Here is a 25358-nt window from a genome sequence, read left to right on the forward strand (position 1 = left end):
AAAAGCTAACTTACCTCGATCTCCGCATTTCTTATTGTTCAACCCAAAGTTTCAAGTTTCATGTGATTATAAATCTATACATGGATTTTGATGATAACAAATGAATTCAAAGAATAAAGGAGTTTCAAACTCAAGTTGTCCACACAATGGAGTCAAGCACATCAAAGAACTAAGCATGAGCAAGAAAGAAACAAGTTCACATTAAAGTCATAGAGTAATGTTGTAAATCTCTTAAAATTCAAAATTAGGATTAATGCTCAAAATTAATATTTTATCATAAAGCATTAAAATACATTTTCCACATGTGCATGAATATTTTTGAAAATTAAATTTGAAAATTTTGAAAGATGATTGATTGTCATCTTTTACATGTGCATGCCTTGATTAAAGGGTTGATCTTTGAAAATATTAAAGATGATTGATTGTCATCTTTAACATGTGCATGTTTTATTTGAATATTTTCAAAAGTGATTGATGCTTTTTTAGACTTATACAAAAGGTAGATGATTTTATTTGAATTTTTTGAAAAGTAAAGTGTGCTCCTTTTGTCATATACAAAAAGTAAAAGATTAGGTTTGAATTTTTTGAAAAAGAAAGTGTGCTCTTTTTGTCATATACAAAAAGTAAAAGATTAGGTTTGAATTTTTTGAAAAGAAAAATGTGCTCTTTTTGTCATATGCCAAAAGTAAAAAATTAGGTTTGATTTTTTTGAAAAAGTGAATGATGTTGTCTTTGACATGTGAATCTTTTTAAATTTGAATATGAAGTCTCATATGCCTATAAATAGATCATTTGAGAGCTTCACATTCACAACATCTAGAGTATATAACATTCATTCAAAACTTTCATTATCTCTTCTCTAAACATTGAGCCTTAATTCTTGTTCATTTTGAGAGATATAGTTTGCGCTGTATTGTTCTTATTTCACTCATTGATGATTGTTTTCTGATAACCTACCCACCATCAGCTTTTGTATCAGAAAAAGGGTGTGTATAACCCTTGTGTGTGTAGAAAGTATTCTACACAGGGAATAGTTGAATCACCACGTGTAAGGTGATTGCAAGTGTAGAGGGTGTTCTACACGGATCCTTTGTAGCGGTGTTGTTCAAAGGTGTAATAGGTTTCTATCTCTACCTGAAGGAGGTTGAATAGTGAATTTGGAAATCCTCAAGGGGTAGCTTAAGGCGAGGACGTAGGCAGTGGGGCCGAACCTCGTTAAAATACTGAGTTTGCTTCTCTCTTATCCTTACTCTTTAAATTTATTGTTATTTCATATTTTGTTTATATTTTATATTATATATTTGATTTACAATTGTTATTTTTTTTAATACAACTCAATTCACCCCCATCTTGTGTTAGTCATCTGGGCAACACTTATAAACTTTTAAGCGCGATCACAAGAAACTGTAATTAGTGATTTTAAAAGTTAGCACTAAATCACTAATAAATTGAAATATGGAAAAATACTAACTTAAAGAGTAAAATTTTCATTTTACTCTACATGTAGGAAAATGACTGTTTTATCCATAACTTAAGGATTTTGCATACTAACTCCAAAAGTCACTAAAATTTACATGCCTCATGTAAATTTTATCCTCAATTCAAATATCAATTTAGAAAAATTTAAAATTAATCACAACTATTAAAACTCCATAGGGCCGAAATTCCCATATGCTATTTCTATTGATTTTTGTTTCCAACTTGTTTTGATCAACCTTTTGATCTATGACTTATAGATATGTGATCTTTAAACCAAACAATCACATGGTTTAAAAAGATATCTTAAAACATATATAAGCTTCTAATTCAAGATCACATGGTTAAAAATTAACCAAAACATAAATTAAGTCAAGAACATCCACAATTTGGCTTATCTGAATATCTTTTTGCATAAAATTTCATATCTTTGAAACTAACATCAAATATCTTCAAAATAATAATATAACATGTATATAAGATGCTTAGGATCCTCCAATAAAATTATCAAAGTTATTGGAATAAGTTTAGACCACCAAAGAGTTAAACTTTTTCAAAACAAAAACTGTTTTTCCTCTTCCAATTTCTAAATCTAAAAAAATCTTTCATCAAAACCTTTAATCATGCAAAACTTCTCAATCAATAGTCATATATACATGTTAACAATACTCCATAAAAATTTCGGATCCTTATCTATCCATTAGCTTGGTCAAAAACTCTAAATTATAACATATTCTCCAGTTTATCTCCCAGAATGATCTTTCTATAGTTTACATAATATTTTACTGACCAAATGATCTTCAAATTGGACAAATAAGATATCCACGTAAACTAAACTCAAAAAGGAACAACTTATATGAAGGAGACTTTATGATAAACCACTTACAAAAGTTTCGAATTGGGCATGTAAAAGAACTCTTAAAAGCTGTCCGAGAGAGAGTGTTTGATATTCTTTTAATGGAAAGTGTAAATGAAGATAATTTCGTGGAAAGGGATGACTGGAGATACTTATGGATGAGATATGGAAGAGATAAGGCTGGATTGAGAGTTAAGTGTAGGACTCTCTTACCCGAAATGAGAGTTAAGTGTGAGACTCTCTTACCCGAAGTGAGAGTTAAGTGTAGGACTCTCTTACCCAATAATATCTACGAAATTAGCTTAAAATATTTTTATCCAATAATATCCACAAAATTAGTTTAAAATATTTTTATCCAATAATATCTATAAAAATTAGTTCAAGATATTTTTATCCAATAATATCTACATTTTTGAACAGACGTTTCGTCCGAAGATATGAAAAAATGTTATTGCGCCATAAGACTTTAAATAACCCTCCGAGTCTAATGGCACAAACCATAATATATTTTGACACTTCTAACTATCTCCAATAATCAAAAATACACTTCGGATACCATAATAAATAATAACACTAACTATGTAGTTAGACTAAAACCTATACGATTAATGGATTCGTGAAAATTTATGGGGTCTTTACGAGGTTTCTAAAGCTAATAGAAATTTCACAATTAAATTTCTAACGGGCTGTTACACATTTCATATTATTTTATTATTATATAATGAAAAAATAGCTATTCCAATGTGGGGATTGGAATAGCCAAAGTCAAATCTATCTCAATTTAGCTAAAAGTGTCCTTTAGATTTAGCCAATCCATTAGAGCAATCTAAAATGGAACTCTAATGTGTCCTTTTAGTTATAATATAGATTTTTAGTTAGATTAGTCTGTATTGGACTAGCTATCCTAAATTCTAAATAATAATATAATATTAATTATTTTAATTATATTTGATAATTTTTTTTAATATTTTACAAATACAGTTCATATATTAATTAATAAATTTATTAAAAAATAAAATTATTATTTTTCAATTATTTTTTCCCTCAACCTAATTATTCAATAAATATATTTTGCCAACCATTCACTCAACAATCACGTATATAACGATACTAACATTTATTCTACCCAAGATAGAATTGTGATTTAAGATTTACATTTTTAAGATAAAATAATATTTGATCCTTTTATAATAATTGGTCATAGATAGAGAGCACCTAAGATTTATCGTAGTTGATATTTAAAATTTTTCAATCTTTGCTAGATCAATGCAATGTGATTTTATCATATTCCTCTCCAATTTGCACTTGCATAGCAAATGCTTCTAAGAGTGTAACTTTATCCCTCCCCTTGGATGAAAAGCCATCGTAAATAGCACCGACAGGTGTATTCTTGGGCACAAACTCTCTCTCTTAAAGAAAGTTAAGGATGCACATTCCTTCTTACTGGTTGAAAATTTTATTTTGGAGCAAAAGGGATTAAAGAAAGATGAAAGAGTTTTGCAGTGTGCACAAGAAGGGTAGTTAAAAGAACAAAAATTTAAAGATAATTATTTTTACGTATTTTTTTATGTATTTTATTAATGTGATTGATTATATATTAAAAAAAATTAATCTAATTAATCATATCAATAAAATTAATTTAATCATATAAAATTATTAAAAGAAAAATGAGAATTTATGACTAGTTATTTATTACAAAGAACAATTATTTCATGAGATCAGATCAATAAACTCATTTTAATAAAAAATAATAATTTTAACTAAAAATAACTAATCACAGAAGGAGATCTAGGGGATCGATGTGCATTTTGTCTTGCCACTAAAAATAAACAAGAAGAAGGAATTTGTACTTTATATAGGAAATATTCAAAGATATTAATGATTTAAGACAAATATTTAAACAGCATTTCTGATAGATCATGATTGACTACTTGGAGACAAAATCATACGCCGTCTGAAAATGTGCTTTTGAATTTTCGCCCGCACACGTACGTAGAGCTACAAACAAGTTAACATGCATGTTTACGTACGTATGTCAACGGTCGACCCAATATGCTTAATTGGAACTCTAGGTTTATATATGATACATAATAATAGAGAAATGTTATATATAGTTGAAATATGTGTAAATATCGTATAATTGTTTAAGAAAAATGAAATTTATATTAAAAAATTAATTTTTTTTTCATGTGAATCTTTTATTAATTTATTTTTTTCAAAAAGATTATATGACACTTACACAATCACAATTATAAATATCATTTCTCTAATATTAGAGGTGCGGGTTTAATTCAAATGTCAATTATTTCGTTCCTTGTTTTATTACTTTGGTCGAAGCAATTAATAGCTAGTGTCATGTAAGAATATTTTTCAATATATAAGCTGTCTTAATTAACAACTTAAAACAAAATTAATATAATTATGTTAAAAATTGTGAAAATGGTAATTGTGTATCAAAACTCTTTTAATATGATTGTGTTTAGTGAATATAGATCATTTGTCACTGTCACCTTGATGCTTTTCGTAAAGGTAAAGGAACGTTTATTCAAAGGTTTTGTAATTAAAATATTTATAAGTAAATCTTCAAGCGGCAGATAGATTTCTATTGGGCCTCGGAATGATTTTCTTTCAAATTTTTTCAAAGTTCACAGCTTTATTCTAATCAATATCTATAATATCATTTCTTTATCATGTTTATAAGTATTTTGAGTGATATATAATAGTGATTAAGCAAATCTTAGATTTAATATTGAATTAATATAGATGGACCTATCAATTCTAATAAATCAAAACAAACTAGCTCTAAGTAATTTTAAATATTATATGAATTGAGTCGCAATCGTGCCTCGTTACAATAAAAATGACTTTTTACAGTATTGAAAATCGTTGCAAAAAGTACTAATGCAGTCTCCAAGAGCTTTCTGTATCTATTAACTTTCGCAGCTAGGAGGACGATAACAATGCTTGTCAAAAAAATCTATTGCATCGATTCATAGTTTGTTGCTTGTTGCAAATACATTAGCTTTTGTGCAAATAGAAGATATTCTACCGCAAAAAGCCATCAAAAGTATTATTATTATTGTCGCAATTAAGTATTTACGACGATTTAAATTGAAACCAATAAAAATTTTTTGACGCAAAAAGTATTTTGTGACTAATTCTTACACGTTACAAGTAAGATAATGGAAATGATAAATAAAAAAATAAAAAAGATTATAAAAAAGAGAGCATTTCGCGACCAAATTCTTATAAATAGCTAGCTAGCTGATAATGATTGAGCCTCAATATTTGTTTAGAATCTGATTAATTAAACATGATATTATTTAATTTTCAGATTCATCATCATGATTGCATAAATGTTGACAAACCAAGCAGCCACACTACCTACAAGCAGCATGAATTATTAATCGAGCTAGCTAGGTAGGTATGTAGGTTATGATATCAAGTTAGTGTCCTCTATATAGTCCGAAGCTGTGGGTCTCCTTTTCTTTTTTTTTTTCCTTTCTCGAAAATTAAAGGTTCTTGATCATGACAAATAAAGGCAAAGACGAGTGAGTGCTGATATTTATGTACACAGGGACTTGATCAAATCAACGTTGTTCGTCGTGTGAATATCACTATCAACTTCAATGCAATTATAATTATATTCACCTTTTAACCACTTCGAATAATGAAAAGGAAGAGAGTAGGAAGCATGGGGCCGGGGCCACAACATAACAACAAAATAAAAATGGTCGGCAGAGATCATCGATACAGTGCTTTAGGTTGCTTCCTTATACGTAGCTGAATGCTGAATTTGACCGAGTTTGAAGCTGAATGCTTGAGTTCTACTATTAATGGTACAAAAAGCTTGGGATTAAAAAAAAAAAAAACCAGAATTTAAAAGCTTATTTGGCCACGTGGCAAAAATCCGCCGTGGGTTTCAGGCTGGCTGGCCAACCTATAAAGCTGAATGGAATATATGAAGAATCCCTTTCCTTTTTCCCTTTGCAGTGCCTACGTGAACCAGAAAGAGAAACATTCGATGTTGAGTGAAAGTGTGGTGGAGAAATGAGTAGAGGGTAGATGACCCCACAACGAAGATGGGAAGAAAGTGTTAGAATCGAAATCACTTCCAACACAGCAACATCGAGATTCAATCCATCCTGGTTTTGGTGATTTTTACAGAGGTTGTGGTACAGTAGTTGACCAAGTTCTAAAAAGATTCGACTGTTCTGTTGGATTTTCGTTTTTACCTTTTCAGCTCATGCCTGGTTTTTTGCATAGGATCCAAGTAGTCTCCCACTTCCATTTACTCATTGCTGGTACCTTCTTCTTTCTGTCTTTCTTTCCTCTTTTTCTCTTACTGAAATGTGTATGTGACTTTGTTAGAAAAGATAAGTCCTTTGCAGGACCAAAGAGAATTGATGCTGTGAAGAATAACATATATTGCCGTCTCTAATTCTTCTTTGGTGACCGTGCATTCGTGGTTGTCGGGAATTGTAGCTGATAGGCGATTCGTTAGATTCTATTGTCTCTGCATATTCTTATTCTTTCTGGGATGAGTTTCTGAAACTTGGTGTTTTATTTGGCTTCATTTCAGTTTAGCCTGCTGTGTTATTTACCATCTGAAAATTGTCAAGCTGGGAGATTCTACTTGCTGTATATATATATATATATATTAATTGGATGGGGTTGGTGGAGGATGTATGAAACATAGATAGGGTGTTCGATGGTACTGGGCTGAATGTTCAGCCTTTTCTTTTTGGTCCTTGTTTCGGTGTCATTTTCAGGATTTCAGGAATTGAAGCATTGTTGGCAAATTTGTATATGTGGTGGTGGGTGATCATTCGGTGTGTTCTTTCCTTTCTTGCCCCCCATAGACAAAGCGTTCTTTTATTACCTGTTCTGAATTTTTTTGATTGGGATAATTAATTCTTTGATTCTATCTGCTTTTACGCGAAGAATTCTAGTCCATAAGGTTTATTAGTCTCTTTGATATCTTCTAAATTTTTTGTAGACTTAGATACGGTTTCCCTTTCAGGCCACTGAACTCTCCGAGAATGACTCCTGTAGTGCTTCCCCCCAATGTTTTATTTATATTCCTCTTTGCTTCTAGTTTCTTTAGTTTTCATCTCAAATTTGTGTTTTTAAGTTCCCCGATGAACTACTGTCTCAAAGTCTGGAAGCTGTATCCAAACTAAAGCACAAGTAAAATTATGGGACATGGCTTTGGTGTTATTGATCCGTGATTAAGGGATTGAGGTTTCTCAAGAATATGACCCTGTTTTTTTTTTTTTTCCATTGTTCTTAACACCAACAGGTGTATGTTTCTCATTCTCACTGAAAATTCTGTTGCTTGTTCTGAGATGGCCATTACCTTCAACTATATTGCATATTACTCGTGCCTTTATATTGTAGATTATTGTTCAAGCATATGATTTACTATCTGAAAACTTAATTAATGTTAGAAACCTTTTCCATATATTCCTCATATTAAACTTGACCAAGCAGTAACAGTAATTCTAGACTCTCATCCTCGTCACTGATGCCTTTATGAACTTCTCAAACTAGTCATCTGCAGTGGTCAGAGATGTTCTATGAATGTATCAAAATTACTTTCGACAGTTAAAGTATTGTTTTCTAATTCAAATGAATGTATTGGATGCAGGGAAAAATAATATTTGGCATTATGGAGTGGCTGTCTGAGGTTCTTGAAGATATAATTTGTGATGAAGCTCCTCATTCAGAGGTCATCATGGTTTGTGCTTTTCATGGATACACTCTTGTGGGTCCTGCTCTTTTATTTTTTAACAAAGAGGAAGGTACCCCATAATCTATTAAAATACCCTCGGTTGTGGGTCCTGCTCATCTATGGTATGCGCAAGCCTATTCTCTAATGGTAACTGATTTGTTGGATAAAATTCACATGTTACTGGTTAATTTGTAAACCAGCATAGCTTCTGTAGTGTTAACATTCTTGCTAAATTTTGTGCTACCTTGCTTCTTTTATTGCCCAATGCTAACTGGAAACCTCATATGCAGGATGAATTCAAGGAGCAAGAAGATATTTATTATGCTATTGCACTTTCCCTTTCAGAACAGGACCAGAAAGGAAAAAAATCAATTGGTAAGTTGCACAGTTTGCCTGTGCTGAGATTGACATGATTCAATTGTTATCTGGGCAAATTTGTTGGATTCTAGTAAATAAGAGTGATGACTCATTATTTTAGTTACCTTACGATGGCACACCGAGAGATGTTTACCTTGAAGTGTAATGGTATATCTCAAGTACTTGCGTTACACACGTGAATATATGCTTCAATGTTGGATCTTTATTTTGTGTCAGTGTTCTGTCTATTCTTGTTAAATCTTCAAAGGCCATATTGTTAGTAAAACTTTGTTATTTCTTTAATTTCTTTTTGCTGATTACAGAGGTTATAAATTTTTTTAATCACGAATCTCTATGAATGCAATCTGGGCAGTAACTTTTGTAGGTAAGAGAAATAGCTAAACTCTTTTCTGAACCCTGCCTCATTCTTCCCTCATTTCAGGCCAGGTTTCACAATTAATTGCTTAACATATCATACTTGCCAGGTTTCCCTAAACCTGAAAACTCTATTGAAAGTTATTCTATGGGAGTAAATGAATTCATAACAGGCTCTTTGAGAGTCATAATGAATAATTAGAGTCTCCTCTAACATTAGTACATAATTTTCAGGTGTTATCTTCTGATGCAGAACTTACATGTTTGGAAATAAGAAATGAAGCCTAGAGTCTCATTCTTTACTTTCTTATTTTTCTTAGACAAGGAATCCCAATCGGAGGAATATAAGCAGCTTGCTAGAGCTCAAACCAAGGAAGACGAACATATCACTAAAGCTCAATTGGAAGATGATGAGCAGCTTGCCGAAGCTCTTCAAGAAATCATGTACATGGAGTCTCCTCCTCACTGTGAAACTGAAAATATATTTCAGCCTCATCCTTTCAACTTTCCATCTGAATACAGGTATGTGTGGTAACCATGCTATCCATGGTACATAAATATCTATGGCTAATTGCTCTAATTCTTGGTTTGCTAAAAAGTTTAGCCAGTTCTCTTAGCCACTTTAAAATTAGTGGAAAGCTAGCAAAAGATGTAGCATTCTTTGGATGAATAACTGCCTGGTAAAATATTGATGATAGAAAATTTGGGAGAAAAGGCTCAAAATTGTTGTGGATGGATTGTGCATGCTTATGAATTGTCCTGCAATGGATCATCTTGTTTTATATGGAAATATGTACAGAGAATCATTGCCGTTGTACTTAACTTTATCTGGAGTGGAATGGTAGGACTGTGAGAAAATTGTTTGCATGCTAAAAAGGGAGAATTAGCTGTCATGGGGTGCCATTTGTGGTGCAATTCCTCTTTTCATCCTGTGGACAATTAGGTGGGTGAGAAATAATCAAAATTTTAAAAACACATTTTTACAATTTTTTTGATTGGCTGTGTGCTTAAGAAGGATGAGTTGTGATTATTTTTTGAGTTTCCTAGCTTTTTTGTTTTTATTACAAATAAAAAATTAGGGAAAAAATCAGGGGATTTGGAATTGTGCAGGATAGTTTGATATTAAGCATTCGACAAGGATGCTAAATCCAATTCTAAACCCTTCCAATTGTTTTCTTTTAATGCTTGGCATAATTGTAGAGGTTTCTAGATAGCTAATTTTTTTCTGACCGATGGCATTACATTGTGTGACACACTTCTAAAATGGGATACACTCTGATACGTTTGATCCATGGATACCAAAATTTTTATTATTCTCATGTTATCTTACGTTATTATATAGATAATAGGCAAACTGTGATGACGAGTAATGCAATACTACATTAATATGGAGTGTTTCTTTGAATTATAATAAGAGGTTCCTTTTGCTGTGCCAAATTACATTTTTTTATGGGTGTGCCAAATTACATTATTGAAAGTAGACATGAACACCTAGCTGCAAGAGAAACTGTTTAGAGCTGAGAGTTTGTCATTTTATTTTTAAGCTAGTGTTGCCAAAGCTTGACCAACAACAGAAGGTTATTAGAGATCCTACCAGAGCCAGTTGGGTTTGTATGATTAAAATGGCTTGAAAAGAATTTGGTTTTACATTAAATGGACTAGGAGATGTTCAAAGAACAAACAATAAACTGCTGGAGTATCAGACATTTGAAAAACATATCCAATAAACAGAAGCTTGAGGTGATGTAAGTTGATCTTGTAGATTTTAATATGCATCTCTTTTGTAACACAAGATGATATACATAAAAAATAATTTAAACTTATCTCAGACCCTGAAAAATGGAGTTTGGGACTTACTGTTACATAACTTCCTGAATTTACATATGTACTTATATCCACACCTTTTGAAACTTTCCAACTCTAGTTTTTGTAAATTTTCTGAATTTTATAATATGGTCATTGGGGCCTCCTAAAAAGATCTACCAAATTCAATGAGTTGTTCCAATGGATCAAAATGGCCAGTTATTAATGGAATTCCTGAAACATGACGTGATTGCTGGACAAAATGGCTTGCAGGATCTGTGCTCGCTGCAAAACTGAGATTGGCCGTGGAGAATTTTTGACATGCATGGATGCTGATTGGCATCCTGAATGTTTTCGTTGTCATGCTTGCAACTGTCCTATTACTGATAGCAAGGTGAAAGTAATGAGTTAATTGAAAATCTAGTTTGGACTTGGATAACAGAATGCCTGAGTCCTTGCCTGATTTCCTCTTCATTTTGGTAGTTCGATGAGTATTTCTGAGTAGAATATCTCCTTGGATGACAGTTCTATATATCTGGCAACCGCTCTTATCACAAATTGTGCTATAGGAAGCAGCGTCTCCCAAGATGTGAAGTTTGCAAGAATTTTGTAAGTCTTTTTAATGTTCCATTGTTTGATCTAGTTGGTTCTTTTAATTCTATGAAATAGCTATGTTTTGTTTGCTCTTTCATTTGGTTTACTTATTATCAAAACATTATATAAAATAAATTTCTGATTCTCATAATCTCATTAAAATAAAACCTGAAAATAAACTTCAAGGTTGAGATTAATTATAAATTTACAATAGGGAAAATACCTGTGAAAATTTGTTAGGCCTCATGTTCAGTTATCTAGAAGACAAGCAGGTTCCTGTAAAACTTAAAAAGTTAAAATCATAGATAAATAAATAAATAACAAGATGAATTCTCTGAATGGTGCTCATTAATTTTAGTGTAAACCTTTGGTAGTAATCGGGATCTTCTCCCCAAGTCTGGTCAAGTGTCAGGTTTGTTTAAATACAATTTTCTTTTTGGTAAGTAATGTTTAAATACAAATTAGTAGACCTAAGGGTCCTTTTAAGGAAATCTCCCAGGTTAAGGTCCCGCTAAAAAATAATTCTCTATGTCCGACATCTCACTAAGTATTTGCTGCCCTTATACACACACATACACACACTCACACACTTAATTATTGTTCCTTCTGTACAGATCCCAGCAAGTTCAAAAGGTCGTATTCCGTATATGGAGCATCCTTTCTGGAAGAACAAGTACTGCCCCTCACATGAACATGATGGTACTCCTCGGTGTTGTAGCTGTGAAAGAATGGAGGTCAGTTCTGCAGAAGAGAACCCCCCCCCCCCCCCCCCCCCCCCCTCTCTCTCTTCCTCCTTTCTCTTGAAATAACAAAACCTTGAAGAAGCATCATGATATTAAAAACAACTGCCGCTACCTGCAAAATATCCTTAAGAAACACATTTTAGAATTGTTTTCATCATGTCACTTATAATGTAAATTTTCTGATTCATGCAGCCGAGGGACACAAGATATCTGTTGCTTGATGATGGTCGAAAGCTATGCCTAGAGTGTCTAAACTCGGCCATTATGGATACTGAAGAATGTCAACCACTTTACCTTGAAATACAGGAATTTTACGAAGGTTTAAATATGAAAGTGGAGCAGCAAGTTCCAATGCTCTTGGTTGAGAGACAAGCACTAAATGAGGCAATGGAGGGAGAAAAGCATGTAAAGGCCAGCGCATTTACCTTTTCATGTCACACATATGTATTTCAATTTCATTTTTATTTATGTTAATCTTGATTTTTTTTACTAGGGTCATCATCACTTGTCTGAGACCAGAGGACTTTGCTTGTCAGAAGTACAGACTGTCCCTACTGTAAGAACTTTCCTAGGGTTCAACAGAATCCTTTTATAAAGATATGTGTCATCGACCGGCCTCTATAATTTGTTTAATTAAATTACTAGATCTCAAGGAGGCCAAGGATTGGGGCAAACCACCAGTTAGACATAAGAACTGAGCCTTGTAGGCTGATCCGAAGATGTGAAGTGACGGCAATTCTTGTTTTATATGGCCTTCCTAGGTACTCTTTTTCTCATTTGCACTTAGACCCATCTATTGTTTCAAACGATGATATTGGCTTTAGAATTTGGAAAATGACCAAGACTTATATATACATGTACAGGTTATTGACTGGGCAAATCTTGGCACACGAGATGATGCATGCATGGCTGAAGCTTAATGGTGTTTGTCTGCATTCTTATCATTTTTCCCACTGACATTATTTACCTCTTAGATGCGGTTAGCCCTGAACTTACCAATAGAGTCTTTTTGACAGGTTACCGCAATCTGAGTCCAGAGGTTGAAGAAGGTATCTGTCAGGTCTTAGCTTATATGTGGTTGGAGTCTGAGCTGTATACAGCATCTGGAGGTGATGCTGTACCATCAACATCATCCTTGTTTTCATCACTCCCTTCCTCCTCATCCTTTTCTACATCATTAAAAATGGGTAAACGATCTGACTTTGAGAAGAAATGTGGTGATTTTTTTAAACACCATATTGAGGTAGATGCATCCCCAACTTATGGAGATGGATTCAGGAGAGGTAGGCAGGCGGTCGACAAATATGGCCTGAAGAGCACTCTTAAGCACATTCGACTGACAGGAAGCTTTCCTTAAGTTGTAGGGTAATGTTAATGGAGTTTTTCCTCCACATGGATCAATGCATTGCCCTCCCCGCCATATTCAGTTCACTTTGACCGAAGTCACTTAAAATAAGTCAGTGTGACTGGAAATGACAAAATTTAGAATAAAGATAATGATTTCTCTTATTGTAATCTCCTCCCGGCCACGTAATGGTGCTATGTTATTATACTTCTATGTATAGAAACAAGGAACATAAAGAATGCATGTATTTTTTCTCATGCTTGTAACGTTGCTGGGCTCTCCAGTCAAAATTCACTCTTAAGATTACACATCCATCTCCCTACATAATTAGTTTGTGTTTTAGAGTCCTTTTTTCTGATGTGGTTTATAGCTAAATTAAACTTGATTGTTGCTCTAACGTGCACCCACTTGGGAAGTAGCAGTTGGCTTCCTGACATGGCTCACGCTCACGGTGGGAAACAGGTGATCCCCTTCTCCTAAAACTACTTATTTTTCCACAGCTCAAATGGATTTGGATCAGTTTACTCTCTTCTCAAGGGTTTAAACTTAAAAAGACTGCTCCATACCTTGGAATGGATACCATAGGTAACTTCAACATGCTCAATTGCATAAGCCAATGGCGACTATGAAATGGACGGATACCAATTTTTACAAACCTAATTCAGATGGGACATAGATTATTGGATAAAGATCAGATTAAAATCGTTTACATTTTTCTGATCTAAACATCCCCTACGATTTAGAGAAAGAAAAACTACATGGAATTATGATCTATTAAATTTTAGAAATTTCAGATGAAAGTTTAGTTAAATAAGCCATTTTTTATTCAAGAAAATGAAAAAAAATTAATTTATTTAGTTCAAAGACACGTTATTGTCAAGTGTCATTATCATAAGCATTTTCTATTTGAAAATAATTATGATCGTTGAGTTTTGCTACGTAAAAACAAATTTGAGTATCAATTTGCATATCAATACTGATACCTTCATATTCAAAATTTAAATTAGTATTGTATTTAATAAAATTTACTTTTTAACTAATCATATTAAATTAGTGTACGTATTAGTGTGTAAAATCACTTACAATTAAATTTTTTCTAATTTATTGGGACATAAAAAATCACCCCGAAAAATAAGTCCAGAGGCTAGTACTCTATTTCACCTAAGCTGTTAGGTGTCTGAGGGTTCTGGTTGATAACAAAAGAGAGACGAATTGGTACTCGGGAGTACGTGGGCGTTTGGGCTATAAGTAGTCTTGGGTTATGTGTCATATGTGTTTGTGTTCGCTCACCAATCAGGTCTTCCTAATGGATCCCACGCAAAGGGTTTGCCATCTAATCTCTCATTTATTAGGTGAACCATTGGGCATACAGCAAAGGAACATAAGCTTATGGATATGAATTCAAAAGCCCAACTAATATTAAAAAATATATTAAAAGTAGATGAGAACCAAAACCTTTTAGAAAACAAGATAATCCACTCAATTAGACATATTTCAATATTTACTTATATCCCATCTTTCAGAAAATAAAGAGATGTTTGCTTCAACACCGCCAATTAGATTGTGTGAAACAGGACACATTCATGGAATCCTTTAGGTCTACACACAGTACTCTTTGGTGGATTTCTCATATTCTCCATTCCATCTCAATATTCAAATTAGGCCTAAAGATACAATCTCTCACAAGATACCATCCCCACTATGTTAAGTAATGTGATTGATTGGTAATTTATCCATTACTATCCATCTAGAAAAATGCTAACTGCAAGCTGGAGGGGTAGTCGTCAAGTAGTCGGATCCTACGTGTCCTTAATGAAACGGTGCGTATTGTGCGAAATATTCTTCCTTTTTTCGTTTCCCCTCTCATCTTCTCCATCTTCTTCCTTCATCTTTACCCAAACCGTAACCCTAACATTACTTCCTTCATCTTCTTCCTCCTCTTTTATTTTATGGTGGTTCTCATTCCTTCGTGCGAATTGTTTCCCTTTCTCTATGGTGGTTCTCCTTCCCTGCGTGCGAAATTTGTTTCCCTCCTCAGTTTCTCTTTCTCAAGTCTGCAAAATTTGGTTCTCCTTCTCATTCCCTGCGTGTGAAATCTGGCCCTCATTGAAACGCATTGTTTACTATTGTGCCCCTCCCTTTGAGTTTTTTCCTTTCTCATTCCCTCCATTTGCAATTCCATCCCTCTGTCGAAGATGACGATTCCATCATTCGAAGTGCCTCTGTTGAAGACGGCACATCCCTTCCCCTTTAACTTGAAGGCAAGCATTTTTGAGAACTCATGCAATATATATATATATTTTTAATTTGAGGACTTATACAGTTTTATATATTAATTTTGCACATGGAATTTCACCTCAATTAGCTCTGGATTTGGTGTCTGGTGTTACTGTTCGGATATTGATTATGCTTTTGGTGTATTTTTTGACAATGGAAGAGTTAGATATAATCTCTTGGAACTCTTTGATAATATGAGAGAACAACATGACGACGACTTCTGACCAGAGCACCACGCAAGCTCAATGGAAGCTGTATAAAAAACCAGAGCACCAAACCAAAGCGGGAGAACCTGTTCTACAAGAATAACTTTGGACAGATTTTGTGCAAGCATGAATCAAGGAACAGTTTTGCAAATCTTATAGTATTATATGTTATAACTTTCCTTACCTTACTCTATTTTTGTATATAATCCGAGTATGTGTAAAGCAATGAAGTATGTGCAAAATTCAAAACAAAAGTAGTGTTCTTTCTTTATATTGGGTTGGGCAAGAAAATGGAATGAATTTCGTATGAATAATATTTTGTTTGTGTTGAACTCAAGATTTCAAGTTTTGTGTAATTATATATTTACACATGGATTTTGATGATAACAAATGAATTCAAAGAATGAAGAAGTCTCAAGCTTAAGTTGTCTACACAATGGAATCAAGCACATCAAAGAACCAAGCATGAGCAAGAAAGAAACAAGTTCACATTAAAGTTATAGAGTAATGTTGTAAATCTCTTAAAATTCGAAATTAGGATTAATGCTCAAAATTAATATTTTATCATAAAGCATTAAAATACATTTTCCACATGTGCATGAATATTTTTGAAAATTAAATTTGAAAATTTTGAAAGATGATTGATTGTCATCTTTTACATGTGCATGCCTTGATTAAAGGGTTGAACTTTGAAAATATTAAAGATGATTGATTGTCATCTTTCACATGTGCATGTTTTATTTGAATATTTTCAAAAGTGATTGATGCTTTTTTTTGTCATATACAAAAAGTAAAAGATTAGGTTTGAATTTTTTGAAAATGAAAGTGTGCTCATTTTGTCATATGCCAAAAGTAAAAGATTATGTTTGATTTTTTTGAAAAAGTGAATGATGTTGTCTTTGACAATTGAAAAAGAAGAACCTTTTATTTGAATTTTTTGAAAAAGTGAATGATGTTGTCTTTGACATGTGAATCTTTTTAAATTTGAATATGAAGTCTCATATGCCTATAAAGAGATCATTTGAGAGCTTCACATTTACAACACCAAGAGCAAACAACATTCATTCAAAGTTTTCATTCTCTCTTCTCTAAACATTGAGCCTTAATCCTTATTCATTTTGAGAGATATAGTTTGCGCTATATTGTTCTTATTTCACTCATTGAGGAGTGTTTTCTGATAACCTACCCACTATCAGCTTTTGTATCAGAAAAAGGGTGTGTATAACCCTTGTGCGTGTAGAAAGTATTCTACACGGGGAATAGTTGAATCACCACGTGTAAAGTGATTGCAAGTGTTGAGGGTGTTCTACACGGATCCTTTGTAGTGGTGTTGTTCAAAGGTGTAATAGGTTTCTATCTTCACCTGAAGGAGATTGAATAGTGAATTTGGGAATCTTCAAGGGGTAGCTTGAGGCGAGGACGTAGGCAGTGGGGCCGAACCTCGTTAACATACTGAGTTTGCTTCTCTCTTACACTTACTCGTTATATTTATTGTTATTTCATATTTTGTTTATATTTTATATTATATATTTGATTTATAATTGTTATTTTTTTAATATAACTCAATTCACCCCCCCCTCTTGTGTTAGTCATCTGGGCAACAATTGGTATCAGAGCTAAAAGCTCTATTATAAGATTAACTATCTTTTGAGTTAAGATCTTATGGCTAACATTGCAGCTTCATTTGGTGAAGGTCAATCTAGCAGTCGGCCTCCACTCTTTTGTGAAGATAATTACTCATTCTGGAAAGTTAGAATGAGAATATTTCTTCAAGCTCAAGGTAGAGAAATCTGGAAATGTATTGTAAATGGACCTTATATTCCAACACAAGTGGTTGATGGAGTAAAAGTCAAAAAGGAAGAAGAAGAGTTTGATCGTGAAGACGATAGACTTTATACTTTAAATTTAACTGCTATGAATTTATTATATAATGCTCTTAATGGAAATGAGTTTAATAGAATAATGAATTGCGCTACGGCAAAGGAAATTTGGGATAACTTGGAAGTAACTTATGAAGGAACTTCGCAAGTCAAGGAATCAAAAATTTATATTCTTACTCATGAATATGAAATGTTTAAGATGAATGATGATAAATCTATTTCTAGTATGCACACTCGTTTTACTAACATCATAAACAGCTTGACAGCTCTTGGCAAAGTTTATTCCAAGGTGGAGATAGTAAGAAAAATTCTCAACTCTTTACCAAAACGATGGGAATCAAAAGTTACAGCGATTCTTTAAGCTAGAGACCTCAAGAAGCTCGGGTCACTTATCATCCATGAGTACACATTGAAAAGATGAGAAGAAGAAGAAAAGCCAAATAAGAGTTTAGCACTTAAAGCTGTTCCTCATGAAAATGAAAGTGATGAAGATAAGGAAAATGACGATAAAGATGAAGAAGTTGCGATGAAAACAAGAAGAATTCAGAGGTTCTTGAAGAAAAATAGAACTCCTCCGAGGAAATCCTTCAAAAAGTTTTCCAAGAAAGATTCAGGTAAAAATGACACTTTAATTTGTTATAAATGCAATAAACCTGGTCATATCAAGCTAGATTGTCATCTGCTAAAGAAAGATCGAAACAAGAGCAAGAAAGTAATGAAAGCTACATGGGATGATGATTCAAGTAGCTCAAATAGTGAAGCAAGCAATGAAAAATCAGCAAATCTTTGTCTTATGGCTAAAGATGACATTGAGGTAACAAATCTTGATAATATTGAAAATCCTTCATATGAAGAATTGTAAAATATTTTAGAAGAGGTTTATGAGGAATTTGAAAAATTGGGTATCAAGTATACTGTTTTGAAAAAGAAAAATTCTTCTTTAACAAACGAAATTGAAATTTTAAGAAAAGAAAGTATCATTTTGAAAGATGAAAATCTTGAATTGAATAAGAAGAAAACTGATTTAGAAAATATTATTGAAAACTTTACAAATGGAAAAAGAAATTTTGAAAAACTTCTTGGTAGTCAAAGATGTGTTTTTGACAAGGCAGGATTGGGATATATGCCAAAACAAAAATACAAACCTTATAAAAATTTCTTTGATAATCATTCTATATCAAAGACTAATATTCAAAATTCTTTTCATAAAAATAATTTTGTCAAAAAAAGATATTATTATAATCATTCAAGTTTTTCATATATGTCACATGCTATTTGTAATTTTTGTAATAGAAATGGTCATAATTATCATATTTGTCCTATTAGAAGAAATCGTACAATGACTATTAGGGCCATATGGGTACCTAAAAATCTTGTTTCTTCTAATACTAATAAATAAAGGACCCAAAGAACTTGGGTACCAAGAAAAATCATTTTAATTGTTTTTATAGGTATGCATGAAGTCTTCCACAAGCAAAAATAAATGGTTTTTAGATAGTGGATATTCAAAACACATGACGGGAGACAAGACTAAGTTCTTTGATCTTAGATCTAAAGAAAAAGGACACATGACATTTGGAGACAACTCGAAAGGGAAGATCGTGGGAATAGGTAAAATTGGTAATGAATCTTCTCTCATAATTGAAGATGTTCTACTTGTTGAAGGTCTAAAACATAATCTTTTGAGCATAAGTCAATTATGTGATAAAGGATTTACAGTTACTTTCAAAATGGATAAGTGCATTATTTTGAATGATCATGATTGTAATATTTGTTTTATTACTTTTAGAAACAATAATGTTTATACAATTGATTTTGAAGAAATTACCTCACAAGATGCTATTTGCTTTTTAGTTCAAAATGAAACTAGTTGGTTATGGCATAGAAGATTAGGTCATGCCAACATGGAACTTATTTCCAAACTTTCAAAAAATGATCTTGTGAGAGGTTTACCAAAAACATATTTTCTTAAAGACAAAATTTGTGATGCATGCCAATTTGGTAAACAAACAAAAACTTCTTTTAAAAATAAGAAACATATTTCCACTACTAGACCATTGCAACTGATACACATGGATCTTTTTGGACCAAATAGAGTTGCAAGTCTAGGAGGAAAATATTATGCATTTGTTATTGTTGATGATTTCTCTAGATATACTTGGGTCATCTTTCTTGCTCATAAAGATGAGGCACATAATGCATTTACCAAGTTATGCAAGAGAATTCAAAATGAAAAGGGTTATACTATTTCAAGTATCCGAAGTGATAGGAGAAAAGTGTTTGTTAATAAAAATATTGAAACATTTTGTGATGAAAACGGTTTTGTGCATAATTTTCTGCTCCTCGAACTCCTCAACAAAATGGGGTATTAGAGAGGAAAAATAGATCTCTTCAAGAGATGGTAAGAACAATGCTCAATGAGAACAACTTGCCTAGTTATTTTTGGGCTGAAGCGGTAAGTACTGCATGTTATGTTATAAATAGAGTTACGCTAAGGTCTAAGTTAGATAAAATCCCTTATGAGCTTTGGAATGAGAAAAAGCCCAACATTAGTTACTTTCATGTATTTGGATGCAAATGTTTTATTTTGAATGACAAGGATAATTTAGGCAAATTTGATGCAAAATCTGATGAATGTATCTTTCTCGGGTATTCTACTAATAGTAAAGCTTATAGAGTATTCAATAAAAAGACTTTAACTGTACAAGAATCTATGCATGTAGTATTTGATGAATCTAATTCTTCACTCTCCAAGAAATCTATTGATGAAGAAACAGGAGGTATAAATAATACGGAAAATCTCAATCTCAACAAAGAAAAAAAAATAGAGGAAGTTAAACATGGAGCCATCAGGAAAGATCATCAAAATTTAATACAAGATGCAACCAAACAGTGGAAATTTGTGAAAGATCATCCAGTGGAACAAATTTTGGGAGAACCTTCACAAGGTGTAAGTACTCGATCATCTCTTAGAAATATTTGCAATCATACTGCTTTTCTATCTCAAATTGAATCCAAAAATATTGATGACGCACTTTTTGATGAATCTTGAATTCTAGCTATGCAAGAAGAGTTAAATCAATTCGAAAGAAATGATGTTTGGACACTTGTTCCTAGACCCAAAAATCATACTATTATTAGAACAAACTGGGTTTTTAGAAACAAGAAAGATGAGTCCGGAGTCATTACTAGAAATAAGGCTCGACTTGTAGCCCAAGGTTTTAATCAAGAAGAAGGAATCGATTATGATGAGACATATGCACCTGTCGCAAGATTAGAAGCTATTCGAATGCTACTTACATATGCTTGTTATAAAGATTTCAAACTTTTTCAAATGGATGTTAAAAGTGCTTTCTTAAATGGTTTTATAAATGAAGAGGTATATGTTGAGCAACCTCCAGGTTTTGAAAATCATATTTCCCCAAATCATGTTTTCAAATTCACAAAAGCATTATATGGACTTAAACAAGCTCCTAGAGCTTGGTACGAGAGACTCAGTGGTTTCTTGATTGAAAAATGTTTTTCAAGAGGAAAAATCGACACAACTCTTTTCATTAAATATGAAAATGATGATATTCTTTTGATTCAGATTTATGTTGATGATATAATATTCGGTGCTACTAATAAAAATATGTGTCAAGTTTTTGCTAAGACTATGCAGGAAGAATTTGAGATGAGCATGATAGGAGAACTTACATTCTTTCTCGGATTACAAATTAAGCAAGCAAAAAGTGAGACATTCATTAATCAATCAAAATATAGTAAGGAATTACTGAAAAAGTTTGGGATGGAAAATGCTAAGGAAATTGGAACACCAATGAGCCCATCAACTAAACTTGATAAAGATGAATCCGGTAAGCCAGTTGACTCGAAGATATATCGAGGTATGATTGGTAGCTTATTATATTTAACAGCCAGTAGACCAGATATTATGTTTAATGTGTGCTTTTGTGCACGCTTTCAATCATCTCCAAAAGAATCACATTTAATTACAGTTAAGCGCATTTTTAGATATCTTAGTGGTATAATTAACCTAGGGTTATGGTACCCTAAGCACACATCTTTCGATCTAATCAGTTACACAGATGCAGATTATGCTGGCTGTAAAATAGATCGAAAAAGCACTAGTGGAGCATGTCATTTCTTAGGTCATGCACTAGTTTTTTGGTTTTGTAAAAAATAAAATTCTGTTGCACTATCTACTGCTGAGGCAGAATATGTTGCTGCGGGTAGTTGTTGTGCCCAAGTTCTCTACATGAAGCAACAACTTGAAGATTTTAAACTCATGTATAATTACATTCCAATCAAATGTGATAATACAAGTGCTATAAATCTTTCAAAAAACCCAGTACAACATTCTAGAACTAAGCATATTGAAATAAGGTATCATTTTCTTCGAGATCATGTGCAGAAAGGCGATATAGTACTAGAATTTACAAACACACACGATCAGTTAGCAGATATTTTCACAAAGCCTTTACCAGAAGATAGATTATGTATGATCAGAAGAGAAATAGGTATGATGCATGCTATGAATATCTCTTAAAAGATAGACTAGAGTCAATAAAAATAGAGATAGATTTTTTAAATACTTTTACATAAACTTGAGATTCTTAGCCTCATGTTTGAGACGCTCATTCTCTTCATACAATATCATATCATTCTTATCCATGGGAACTGGCAAGCGGAATGAAGAATCTAATAAAGATTTCAACTGTTTATTCTTCTGCCGAATGATTCCTTCCCTTGTGTGAGACTCTTGAACAATTCGTTGAAGTACAACAATTTGTTCTTTGAGCTTTTCAACTTTATGATTTTTGGCTTGTAGCCGCTGAGAAAAAGCAATAATAGAGGAAGAGTAGCGAGTCCCAAGACTCACCAAGTCATAAATAGCATCAGAATCTGACTTATTAGTCAGATTATTATTTTCCTGCTGCAACATGGCACCAATGGTAGCTGCAGAAAGGACAGGAGGTTGAGATGCAGAATGCCTCATGGATGGATCTAGAGAAATGTTAGAAGAATGAGCCATTGAGAAAAGAATAGAAGGCTTAAAACGAGAATGTTGAAGGAATGCAGATGAGTTATAGAGATGAGAAGAAAACTTGATGCGGATTGGATGAACTCCAGGACTGATTTTATAGAGATAGCATAAAGAACAAGACAAGCTATCATCCAAGTCAAATAGTAATGTATTTTTTCCCGATCGGTGAAAATGACATTTTTTTTTGGAAACTCAGAGCCTTCAATCACGTTTGTCAACAACATCAGACGATTGTTTAAATTTCCAGCCGCACTAAATTCATAGAGTTAGGCCTCGAGACTTTGCAGCATTTGTTGGGTCACAGACGGCTCTTTTTTTTCAACTATCTACAGTGACTATTAAACGTATCGTTTTCTTCAGTCCATTTACTTGTTGTGGATCCTTTTTAATGCTGCCAAAAGGAAGAGAAGTATTAGACTAGAACATTAACATTGTTTAAATTGCTAAACTTGTTATATATGCTTGGAATTATATTTATACTTTTGCTTGAAAAACTAACGCACATTCTCAGGGGGAGCTTAAGTATTAATACAACTTTCAGGTTCTATCAAGTATTTGTCATCATCAAAAAGGGGGAGATTGTTGAACTCAAGATTTCAAATTTTGTGTAATTATATATTTACACATGGATTTTGATGATAACAAATGAATTCAAAGAATGAAGAAGTCTCAAGCTCAAGTTGTCTACACAATGGAATCAAGCACATCAAAGAACCAAGTATGAGCAAGAAGGAAACAAATTCACATTAAAGTCATAGAGTAATGTTGTAAATCTCTTAAAATTCGAAATTAGGATTAATGTTCAAAATTAATATTTTATCATAAAGCATTAAAATACATTTTCCACATGTGCATGAATATTTTTGAAAATTAAATTTGAAAATTTTGAAAGATGATTGATTGTCATCTTTTACATGTGCATGCCTTGATTAAAGGGTTGAATTTTGAAAATATTAAAGATGATTGATTGTCATCTTTCACATGTGCATGTTTTATTTGAATGTTTTCAAAAGTGATTGATGCTTTTTTTTGTCATATACAAAAAGTAAAAGATTAGGTTTGAATCTTTTGAAAAGGAAAGTGTGCTCATTTTGTCATATGCCAAAAGTAAAAGATTAGGTTTGATTTTTTTGAAAAAGTGAATTATGTTGTCTTTGACAACTGAAAAAAAAAAAGAACCTTTTATTTGAATTTTTTGAAAAAGTGAATGATGTTGTCTTTGACATGTGAATCTTTTTAAATTTGAATATGAAGTCTCATATGCCTATAAATAGATCATTTGAGAGCTTCACATTTACAACACCAAGAGCAAACAACATTCATTCAAAGTTTTCATTCTCTCTTCTCTAAATATTGAGCCTTAATCCTTGTTCATTTTGAGAGATATAGTTTTGCGCTGTAATGTTCTTATTTCACTCATTGAGGAGTGTTTTTTGATAACCTACCCACTATCAGCTTTTGTATCAGAAAAAGGGTGTGTATAACCCTTGTGCGTGTAGAAAGTATTCTACACGGGGAATAGTTGAATCACCACGCGTAAGGTGATTGCAAGTGTAGAGGGTGTTCTACACGGATCCTTTGTAGCGGTGTTGTTCAAAGGTGTAATAGGTTTCTATCTCCAACTGAAGGAGATTGAATAGTGAATTTGGGAATCCTCGAGGTGTAGCTTGAGGCGAGGACTTAGGCAGTGGGGCGAACCTCGTTAACATACTGAGTTTGCTTTTCTCTTACCCTTACTCGTTATATTTATTGTTATTTCATATTTTGTTTATATTTTATATTATATATTTGATTTATAATTGTTATTTTTTTTTAATATAACTCAATTCACCCCCCCTCTTGTGTTAGTCATCTGGGCAACAGTTTCTATTGCTTTTTTGTAAGTTTCCCTAGGTGGAATTGTAGCGACAATAACGTTTCATTGTTTTTGAACATTTCTTTCTTAAAACTTAACTTTTGTCGGGCTGCTATGTTCGAGATGATTAAGAAAAAAAAAACTGGGAGAAGAAGAAAGCAACACTGCATGGGTTCTGAATTGAAAAGCTGAATCGAGATACCAAAATAAAAAACACGAAAATTAAGAAACTAAAATTGAGAGAAGAAGAGAGAGGGAGGAAAATAGAAGAAAGAAGAAATAGGAAAAAGTTGAACCAGGTGGGAATTTAATGTGAATACAATAGTTAAAGTCAAATTTATTTTGTAACGTCCCCAAATTCTGTTTGGGATCGGACAGACATTTAAAGCGTCGAGACATGCAACACAAGATTACCTGCCTCCATTCATGACATAAAAGATGCAATGTTCCTAACATGTATCTAACATTATATAATATTCGAAGCAGATAATTTTTTTTCTTTAGCAATACTATGCACCAAATTGAAAATATCCCAAATATTTAAAACATACTTCATACATAAAGACCCTTTGAACAACTAAGATCACAACACTAGTCCAAAATGGTTATGATCCAAAAAGTACTAGAGATGCAACTCCATCGTATAAGTAGTAATTTACGTTAACTACTATATCAACATTGACGTCGCACCGTCGCTTAGTCAACTGTGTCTAGTTGATCAGCTCCTGATTCTCTTTCAGGTCCTGTAACAAGATCTACCATTCGGGGGGAATGGTAGTTGGGACTACCAAAATGAGATTTGATTACAAATCT

General features: G+C 32.8%; 1 protein-coding gene across 10 annotated transcripts in view; it reads left to right on the forward strand.

Annotated features, from left to right (window-relative positions):
• Window positions 1-6303: 6303 nt before the first annotated feature.
• LOC122306859 (protein DA1-related 1-like) overlaps window positions 6304-25358 on the forward strand; it is a 34139-nt gene continuing 15084 nt past the window's right edge. The window contains exons 1-13 of one of the 10 annotated variants that reach the window (XM_043119452.1): window positions 6304-6501; window positions 6586-6636; window positions 7983-8072; window positions 8357-8441; window positions 9119-9320; window positions 10875-10995; window positions 11127-11210; window positions 11810-11929; window positions 12131-12343; window positions 12432-12494; window positions 12584-12699; window positions 12802-12860; window positions 12955-13066. In XM_043119452.1, the coding sequence (XP_042975386.1) occupies window positions 8004-8072; window positions 8357-8441; window positions 9119-9320; window positions 10875-10995; window positions 11127-11210; window positions 11810-11929; window positions 12131-12343; window positions 12432-12494; window positions 12584-12699; window positions 12802-12860; window positions 12955-13066 (1244 nt within the window). In that variant the 5' untranslated portion in view covers window positions 6304-6501; window positions 6586-6636; window positions 7983-8003. The other 9 variants (XM_043119443.1, XM_043119482.1, XM_043119475.1 and 6 more) reach the window with 9 other exon arrangements.

This window comes from Carya illinoinensis, chromosome 1, assembly GCF_018687715.1.
Source record: "Carya illinoinensis cultivar Pawnee chromosome 1, C.illinoinensisPawnee_v1, whole genome shotgun sequence".
In the NCBI taxonomy this organism is placed as follows: Eukaryota; Viridiplantae; Streptophyta; class Magnoliopsida; order Fagales; family Juglandaceae; genus Carya; species Carya illinoinensis.